This window comes from Neoarius graeffei, chromosome 16 (assembly GCF_027579695.1).
Source record: "Neoarius graeffei isolate fNeoGra1 chromosome 16, fNeoGra1.pri, whole genome shotgun sequence".
NCBI classification, from domain to species: Eukaryota; Metazoa; Chordata; class Actinopteri; order Siluriformes; family Ariidae; genus Neoarius; species Neoarius graeffei.
Genome location: NC_083584.1, coordinates 43,256,819 through 43,267,107, shown reverse-complemented (window position 1 = coordinate 43,267,107; position 10,289 = coordinate 43,256,819). Strand labels below are relative to the sequence as shown.

General features: G+C 41.4%; 1 protein-coding gene across 2 annotated transcripts in view; it reads right to left on the bottom strand.

Moving 5' to 3' along the window:
- Positions 1 to 3,154: 3,154 nt before the first annotated feature.
- Positions 3,155 to 10,289, bottom strand: part of ago4 (argonaute RISC component 4) — a 34,460-nt gene continuing 27,325 nt past the window's right edge. For both annotated transcript variants that reach the window (XM_060942996.1, XM_060942997.1), the window contains exons 13-19: positions 9,995 to 10,179; positions 8,945 to 9,104; positions 8,266 to 8,581; positions 7,110 to 7,244; positions 6,882 to 6,983; positions 6,603 to 6,802; positions 3,155 to 6,238 (exon numbers count right to left, since the gene is read on the bottom strand). In XM_060942996.1, the coding sequence (XP_060798979.1) occupies positions 6,130 to 6,238; positions 6,603 to 6,802; positions 6,882 to 6,983; positions 7,110 to 7,244; positions 8,266 to 8,581; positions 8,945 to 9,104; positions 9,995 to 10,179 (1,207 nt within the window). In that variant the 3' untranslated portion in view covers positions 3,155 to 6,129. The remainder of the gene's footprint in view (positions 6,239 to 6,602; positions 6,803 to 6,881; positions 6,984 to 7,109; positions 7,245 to 8,265; positions 8,582 to 8,944; positions 9,105 to 9,994; positions 10,180 to 10,289) is intronic.

Sequence of the window (10,289 nt, the reverse complement as noted above, 5' to 3'; positions counted from 1 at the left end):
TAACTACGTAGTGGTTTGGTTGTTACGTAGTGTTTTTACGTGGTTACTATGTAAAATTCTGGACTACTAGCAACGTTTTTACTACATTGTAAAGTTACGTAGAGAAATTACGTACCCACCACCTTCCCACTACCCTATGGATACTTTCACACTCATATGGGCATGTTCTCACCACCTTGCATTTTCATCTTGGATATGATTTGGAGTCTTGTTTACCAACAGGTTGTGGTAAATCCTCAGTCTGTCACATCCCACGTCTGCTTCTATTGCATTAGGGAAATGACTCTTCAACTGTCTGTTCTAAATCATCAGAAAAATGGGACCTATGAAGTTCAAGATGGACAACTCGATTCTTCAATTCTATGGTACAGACAATGTGATTGCATATCACATTATATTATATAGATGAGAGTGTTTACTGGGAAATATATGCCACTCATTTTTCATACGAACCACATCTGGACAGCAACCATGATATATTTAAATAATATTGACTGGCTTTTTTTGTGGTCTATCAGATATATTCTATTCAGCTAGCATGATAGTGAATGAGTTGAAGACAAGTAGACCACAAAAAAAAGCTAGCCATTATTATTATTATTATAATAATACATACACACTCTTCATATCAGCATTCTCGAAGGTCAACGCTAGCTTACCCGAGACACCAGAGGCGATTCTAGAGTCTGTTGTGGCCCCAAGCAAAAATTTCCAGGGGGTCATTCTGACCAGTGTTCATCACCAATATGTTATAAATAATCTAACACCAACAAAAAAAATGTATGAAACCAAAGTTTTTTAAATTCCAAATGTGAAAATACAATGGTAAAGAACAATAAAAACAAAATAAATAAGCCCTCAGGCCCTGACTCTCAGGGGGGCCCCTGGGCCAGGGGGCCCCAAGCAGTTGCCTGCCTTGCCTGTTTACAAGCTGCGCGTCTGCGTGACACGGGGCGGTTAGTGCCACAGTCCAGTCAGCTTCCACCTGCTATAGCATTAGCGAAGGCCGTCGCTAGCTTACCCGTGACTCGGTGCTGTTAGCGTGGCAGTCCAATTAGCTTCCATCCAGTGTAACAGTAGTGTTAGCAAAGGCCAGTGGTAGCTTACCTGTGACTCAGTGCTGTTAGTGCAGCAGTCCAGTTAGCTTCCACCTGCCATAGCAATAGCATTAGTGAAGGCCAACACTAGCTTACCTGTGACTCGGTGCTGTTAGCACAGCAGTCGTTAGCTTCCACCCACCATAGCAGTAGTGATAGCGAAGGCCGCCGCTAGCTTACCCACAACTTGGTGCTGTTAGTGTGCCATTCCAGTTAGCTTCCACCCGGTGTAACAATAGCATTAGCGAAGGCCAACGTTAGCTTACCTGCGACTCGGTGCTGTTAGCACAGTAGTCCAGTTAGCTTCCACCCAGTGTAGCAATAGTGTTAGCGAAGGCCAATGCTAGCTTACCTGTAACCTGGTGCTGTTAGCACGGCAGTCTACACAACAGTGCTACCTAGCAGCCAAAATTCTCTCAAAATCTTCCATTTTTAACAAAGTAAACCTGGCAGCCATGTTTGTTTACAAATTGTCACTGTCGCTCGCTAATATGGAAGTTTTACGTCTCCGACGTGCGATATTGTGTTGTCTTGACAACGTCCAGTATTGTAATAATATTGCACGCTCATTCCCCATTGGGTAGAGTGGTGTAATACACAGGATAAGCAATATGCTAACAATATTGCATGCCATCAATAAACCCAGTGTTTTCCCGCTAACTAAATGCACGTTGTCAAAATGCCGAACCGGTTCAAAATTAAAATTCTTTTGATTAACTTGCGTATTTTTTGTGGATATGTCCATATAATATAAAAAAAATATTACACGGTGGTGAAGATGTGAAGTTTCTTATGTTGAAAAATATTTCACTCTTTCACTTTGCTCACTCGTGAAAGTGTATTTACAGTTATACAGTTACCCCTCGAACACAAGCTTCATATCTTTGCGCAACCGTGTAATCTCATTGTTTTTAGGTAATATTGCTCTTGAGACTATTTTCTGGCCACACTATATAACGGAGGGGCCTTTATCAGCCATAGTGATTACCTTTCATTACATTTATGTACAGTATTTGTTGTTGGTTTAGTGCTCATCTGCTATGCCTGCCTTCTTAGCTGTGTCTCCTGATCTCCTAGGGCAATTTTGAACATTAAATATTGGGGGGGGATGTTTAAAAATGGCACATATGACAATTTAAAACAATATTAAGGAGCTTGCTGTATCATCCTTCTACATTTCATGTACAAGAATAACATCAAGTCTGATAATAAAGGGCAAATACAGAGAGATGGCCAAGGGAAGCATGTTATTGTTACATTACAGGCATTTAGCAGATGCTCTTATCTAGAGCAGCGTACAACATGCCCAGAGCAGCCTGGGGAGCAGTTGGGGGTTAGGTGCCTTGCTCAAGGGCACTTCAGCCATTCCTGCTGGCCCAGGCAACCTTCGTGTATTAGGCATGGTGTTTGCATTACTTATAAAAATTTAGAGCAAGTCTTTAATGGTTCTTTGGTTTTACTTCTGGAAGAATCCTTAAAGGTTTTATGCTTTCTGGGAAGTTAGAACACTTATTATCTAACAAAGCTTTAAAGAACACAACTTTAAAAATATAATGCATGATGATTCCATTTCCTGTTGAAATTTTGTTTTCAACAAACAAGTGCATTCAGTAGGATTTACAAAGTGACAGTTGAAAACATGGTTTTCATGTGCTGGTGCTGAAGCATTCTTCTCTTTATGCTAGTCTTTGAGAGATGCACTACATGACCAAACAACTGTCGATGCCTCAGATGGGCTTGTTGAACAGCCCATTCTAGATTTAGTTCCTCCTTTAATCACCTTCTTGCACATGATATGGAATCATTAGAACTGATGTGCTGATACACAGTTGGCAGGCATCTGCCCTGCTACTTTTGGTCCATTAAAATAGGGGAGATAGACACACTTTCTATACATTTAACTTGAGACTTAATATCCTCAAAACTCCATCTCGATTAAACTTCATTTTCACATTTAAAATCCAATAAGTTCATTGTTCCAGAAACCTTTATACACTGCAAGACATGACTGCAAACCAGCATTCGTATCAATAACAAATAAGGACAAAGATGCGATATAGGCGTAAAATACCAGTTTATTACTTTGCACAATAACACGAATAGTCCCTGCAGGCTAAAAAAAAAGGGAATTGTCTTTTTCTTTTCTTTTTTTTTTTTAAAAATGTCAAATAGCAATACACCAAGTGATGTGGCACCCTAATAGGAGAGGCCAGAGGAAGCCCCAGCAGGTCAACAAGAGCACCCTCTATTGCTACTAGACAGGTCACACAGCTCAAAACATTAAAATACAGCACAAAAGCTACACGCACAAAAAAAAAGAAAAAAAAAAAAGAAATAAATTACAATACACTTTTGTCCAATAACAAATCTTTGATATATAAAGAGGAGATTTTTAAAAATTCATGCTCTCTTAAAATCAGGGAAGTAGTGAGAAACCATGGGTCAAAAGGTTAAAAAGAGGTAATTCTTGTGTAATCCTGGAGCTTCTGGATGCTGAGAGTGAGTGTCATCAACAGGGCCTGAGCTGAGCAGCCATGTGGCATATTGTGGACTATCAGAGGGGGTGACATGCCAGTCTTGGTGCTGCAAGACACCAAGAAGGGGAGGGGAAGGAAAAAAAAAAAAAAAAAAGTACCTCGTTTGAGTTTGTCAAGACTGAACTCGGCACTCCCTCACAGCATCCAGCCTGACCCACAGGACTTACTGACGTCTGTGACGGAATTATCAAATCTTGTCAAAAGAGACTGGTCAATATTGCTACCCTAAAAACAAGCAGTCTCAATTAATTCATACACCTTTACAGAAGTAATTTTTTTCCTTTTTCTGAGACAATAAATATTCTGTAATAGATTTAGGACAATACTCTGGCATGCAAGCAAGCAAAGTCTAAAATGTATAGCTTTCCATAGAGCCTAAAGAGCTAGTCCACCAAATGCACATTCCCACTGATTGACACAAGCAAAAACAAACAAACAAAAAACAACCCCACAAACACACAATGTCCATGGGCAATCATACCAACAGCCACATCAACGAGAATAATTATAGCATTATTTTTGATCATCTGATGTATATTGCTGTGCCATAATATGAAATTGGAATTAGTCATTTTACCATTTAACAACCTGCTTATTGAGGCACGATTGTTCTGCCAAATATGGTACGCTATGGGATAAACATTAGAAAATCTGTATAACATGAAATTGCCCAACACCTTAATCAAACTTATTGCGAGTGATGCCATTGTCCCATCCTTCTCAACAGGCCACAGTCACGTCCTAAACAGGCGAGAGCTCAAACTCATTCATAGCAAACCTGTGGCTTTATAGATGGTTTATTACAAAAGGGTTTTTGATGAGCTGCCCACCTGACAAGACGCACGCAGAGGCCCAACAACACGACATAACCCGGGACAAGGCTTCCCAACATTCAACCACACCAAGTCAGGCATTGTCAAAATCATACATCATAGGCAGTGCTTATGCTTGTGTCGCTTAGCAAATAATACAATGTTTGCATTTTTCCACCTCCAAAGGAAAAATAAAAATTATATAAAACACATACACACCTTCAGACTTTATCTATACATAAACATGTTCAACTCACTCACAACAGCGATAAAACATGTGTAAAATTCAAATAATGGCCAACTTTTTAAACAGCTCTAACAATCCCCCTGAGCCCTGATTGTCATTTCATCCTTCCTTGTCTAAACAGTTTCTCCACCAAGCCACTGTCTGACATGTGGGAGCAGAAACACAGTCAAAGCAAAATCTTTGCCACAATAATTCATTACTTCCAATACATAAAAATCATACATGATATCACCTGAAACTGAAAAAAGGAACACCAACCAAAGCGCTTTGGGTCCCACAACCATGGACAGAATGCTACAACATGTTGAGCTAAGAAACCGGATTCACCCAACACCATCGAAACAACTCCCGGATAAACTCTTTATGCAACTGAGATTCTGACAGTCTGATATACATAACAGCAACATTACAACAGTAACAATGACCGACTTTGAACACTAACAGTTAACCACAAAAGGTTTTATATTAAACTCTTACAAATCTGACTTGAGTCTTGTAGAAATGCATAAAAGGTAAGGGAGAGTGCAGTTATTTTTGCAAGCTTTGCCCTTTTTTTTTTTTTTGCCTACTACGCTAGCCTTGATGGGCCGGCTGTACGTCCATAACCATCCCTGCACCTTATACGTATCCATTCATCAAAGTACATACGTGTTTCTAACTTTGCCACAGACACAAAGGAACTTATAATAAGACCTCAGTGTCCCGGCTTGATACTCAGTCACACAGCTGAGACCATGGATAATTCCTGCTACACATAACCATCAGCTTATGCAATCCTGCGAAAATGTAAATCTACTGAAATAAGCTTATATATAGATGTGTCTTTTTTATATATGTATATATATGAGCACTATAAAATAAACTGAGGCATTTACAGCAGTTAACTCCTTGATTTTTCCCTTTACAATTCAGTGGCCTGCCATGAAACGTACACACACACACACACACACACACAAATGGGAGAAGAGTAATGGGTATGATACCCAGATCACCTCGCTTGTAAAAGACTGAGCGGAGAGAGAGTTAAAATACGATCATAAAAAGGACAAGTTTGAGCCAACAGTGGCCTGAGGTAAAAGTAGACAAAGTCCAGCTTAGCTGAGAGAGCCAGAGCTGTCACGACAAAAATGGCGCAGGTTTGCTCACACTCAGTGTATATTACAAATTAAAAAAAGAAAAGAAAATGACATTCAAAACTGAAAAACTAAAATTCTTAAAATGGCTCAATTTGATTTATTCTGTGCCTTGGAGACTAGTGGTCTCTCAGTGCAGGATTGCTGGTGGGCAGTTCCATGGAGGGCGAACGCTTGATTCAGACGTGTCCAGCCCTCTGGCTTTAGAACCGCTTTGGTTGTGGATGAAGACAGAGAGAGAGAGAGAGAGAGAGAGAGAGAGAGAGAGAGAGAGAGAAGTGCATGTACTGCTGATTGAAGCAGTTAGGCAAAGTACATGGTGTGCTGGGTATCATAGTGAATCTGGACTGCCTTGGCGAGGGCCTGAGGGTCACGACCGTTACTCTGGCCTGATACATGACTGCCCTCCGCACTGCACACACAGAGAGAGAGAGGAGAGAGATCTCTAATTAATTTTCAGGGAAATATAAATATATTTTATATATCAAATTGACAACTGTAACACTTCTTTGCCATTTTGTTCAGTACTGACAACTGAAACTCCACCCCTGACCATTTTCTCTTGGCTGGCACATTAGACCACTTTGTTTCAAATATTGAAAAACATTCATTATTTAACAAATAAATAAATTTGTTGCAAGTCATCAACATGTCACTGAACTGAAATGCAAGAGGTCTGTTTTTGAATGTTTTACGTGCCTCGTAACATATACATAACCATCAGACATGAAGAAAGCTCTTCTTTTGACAACAGCACATGGGAAACTGTGATGTACCTGTCATGGTCTTTGTCCACCAAGTGGTAGCGGGCGCGGAAGGCGACGAGTCTGGCGTAGTACGCTGGTGCTGGGATAGACACTGAGCGCGTACAGCGCACGTATGTGTGGCACAGCTGGTAGGTGAGAAGCTGCAGCTCATCTGCAGTGAAGCAGTTGTCGTCCCACAGCACGTGGTAGTGTGAGGGGCGGCTGGTGCCCTACAACAAGCGAAGACCGAATTACGGACTGAGGGACAGATGGATATAGGTCGACTTAAAGGCAGGAAGACAGACTCACCTGGATACCAGCATGACTGCACAGGTAGAAGTCAAACTCTGAGGGATGCGTGATGGTGCTGTCTACCGTGGTGCCTGCAGGAACATTACCGCTCTTCCCAACCTGCAGAGGGCGACAAATCATTTCAGGTTAAAACCCCTATGGTATGGACAAAATATTTCTGACTGAATTCTACTTAAAACCAAGCTGGGGGTAGCTGAACAGTTTAGAGTCACTTGAATCACTTACTCGCTCAGCTTTGTCGGAGCAGAAAAGTCGGGTGTGATGACGTTTTTGCACTACGATGTACGTGATCCCTGGCCTGTAGTCTTCCTCCAGACTGATACAGGCCTTTCTGATGGCTATCAGCTCTGGCCATGCAACCTAGTGTAGACACAGAGAGGCATCAGACACCATCAAAATCCTGATGCATCGATCTGACAGATCACATTCAAGAGCATGACAAGTGATCACTTGCTAAGGGATTGGAGAATCCAATCAGTATAGGGACCAACTCACTTTTCAGTAAAATATTGAGTGGCAAAATTCTCAAGCCACCAGGCTTTGAGAGAATCTGTTTATGACAACATTTGAGTTTCAGGTGGAGAAAAACGTCTCTTTAACATATTAAAAATATACACTAGATTATAGTGATGCTGTGATGAAACGTTTCTATTCCGATGGGAGTGGCCTCTCTCAGAATAACAACTTCCCCATCCATATTAGACAGTGCTCTTTAGAACCAGCAACAAAACACCTATTAAAAGGAATATAGTGCTCATGGGGAATGCTGTTCATCCCTCCAGTACAATACAGGGGTGGGTTTCCCAAAAGCATCATAGCACAAAGATCATCATTAAATGGTAGAGCAAGCATCACAATGAACACACTCACTCTCTCCCCTAGTTAAGATGCTCTTTGCATTAAGAGGCTCTTGGGAAACCCACCCCAGCACAGTACAGGAGACTTGTACAAACCATGCCAAGGTGTAAACAGTTTCAAACTGCCAAAACGGCATCACATCACGATATTATACAGTATATAAAGGAAATGTTTTAATTTGTCAAATTTAATAACGTTTCAGAGATTTCCCCACTCGCTCAAAACATATAAAACATGATTTCTTAGAAATTAACTTGTAGCACAAAAGTTGAAACTGTCTGTACTTGAGTTGATCCTGCTCTTTGACTTCCGTTTTGTGTTGTGTATAACAACTGCATTCGTAAACCACTGGAGATGATGCGTTCGAAAGCACAATGGTGAATTTTCCATGAACAGAAAGCCACTTAACCCCCTAACCAACAGCTGAACCAACAAAATTGTAAATGTGTTATAACCTTTATAACTTATCACCTCTATAAAATGAACACGATCAATATAAAACGTCATGCCGTGCTGTACTTGCCTGCTTCATTTGTCCCTCGGACACACCTCCACGATAGTAGATGATGCGTGTGGGCTTGAAGCGAGTGGATTTGTAGAACTGAATGAGCAGCTCACGCACCATGTTGGTGAGGTCTTGGATTACTTCTTGGCTGAATAGCTGCTCCTGGGACAGGTCCTGTCTCGAAGTCTGCACCCGCACTGTGGCGCAGTAGCGACTTGGGTGACCGTCCATGCTGCCCACCACTGCTGCTATGGACGGCTTCTTCCCATCACCTGCTGGGGGGTGAGTGACGTCAGCGCCCAAGAAGATCACCGGTTGCTGGAATACAGATGGTCTAAAGGAGGCACAAAGTATTTGGAGGCATCATTCATTTTTGTTCATTTCCTATTAGCTGGCAGATAATCATGACAGACTGCATTTGGTAAAATTACAAATAACAGCCTAATTTCTTTGCATTGCTGAGTTTGGTATGAGTACCAAATCAATATACCATCACTGAAATCAGTGACAAGAGTGTTTGATTACGTGCAAAATTAGCCACTAGGATGAGGTACTATATGGCCAATCAAATTCTTATTCACATCTAGCCTGCTTTGTGTACCACAAAAATTATTTATGTAAAGGATTAATTAATTAAAAGAAAACTGACATTTAGAGTATGCCGTCATTTCCACAGTGCATTTCCTGCACACCTCACCTCTGATGGGGTACCAGAACATTGTTGATGCCACCCAGTTTAGCATTGATCTTGAGGCAGAGGTTGGAGAGTGTCTGAGGGGAGGTCTTCACCACATTCTTCACCTGGACACACTGGGTTGCCATTCCCAGCAGAGTATCTCCAACACGCTTTACCTCCGCTTAAAAAAAAAAAGAAAAAAAGTTTGCTTCAACACTGTTTCAGCATTCACTACTCATGCACAATTACATTGAGAATGACAAGCAAGGCAGAAGTTTGGCTAATGAGGTCCAGTAAAAAAAAAAAATAAAAAAAAAATAAATATATTAGTGCTGTCAAGCGATTAAAATATTTAATCGCGATTAATGTCGCGACTGTCATAGTTAACTCGCGATTAATCGCACATTTTTGTCACATGAAAAACCATTGTAATTCTCTTATCAGCATAAAAAAGTGAATGGGCTTGCTTTGTACCAATGTTTTTTTTTTTTTATTGCAGAGCATAACACTACGGAGCCGTAGAGGGGACATGGTGAATAAAAAAAAGCGTGGGAACGACTTATAAGGCGTGTGCACGAGATATTAATGCGCGTGCACGAGTTATAACCCGTGCGCACGCTTTGCGTTAAGGCGTGCGCTCGGGTAATTAAAAGTGAGGGGACGAGTTACTACGGCTCCGTATAACACGTCTTGTCACAGCCACTGCAAAGTCAGGCTGGAGCCGCCGATGGGAAAACGAAACCTAAGCCGAGCACTGTGGCTCTTCGTCCCGAGGCGCGGCAGCATGAGCTGCCCCGCGTGGTTCTTTGGGGGGAGGGCAGAGGACTCTGGCTGTGCGGGGCGTGGCATTACAGTCTAGCTGTTATCGTTTTTCTAAGCAAAGTCTCTGTTCCAAGTTCCTGGCAGTTTCAAAAGCTTATGAAAAACCTACATCATGTCACAGAGTGTTAATCTCGCGATAAAAAAAAATTATCGCCGTTAAAATTGAGTCAAGTTAACGCGTTAATAACGCAACATTTTTGACAGCACTAATATATACATTTTTTTTTTCATTCAGCATCATCTCATTACCATAGACAGGGGTTTTCCCAGGTAGGATGACAACAATGAGTTGCAAGCCAACGTAAGACATTTTAAGGTGCTTGAACATGGGCTCCACACTGTCTGCTCCTTGGGCATACTTGCAGAAACAGGGCTGGCCCTGAATGGGCATGCCAGCATCCTTGGAGATCTTCCTCAACTGGTCTGTGAAGCTTCTGTGAAGGAGAGGCAAAAGGCTTAACATTTGGGGGTCACTTTCCCTAAAACTTGCTAATCGGATTTAGTTTTTGGAATGGATTAAATCCATTAAAAAGAAAAAGTTGGG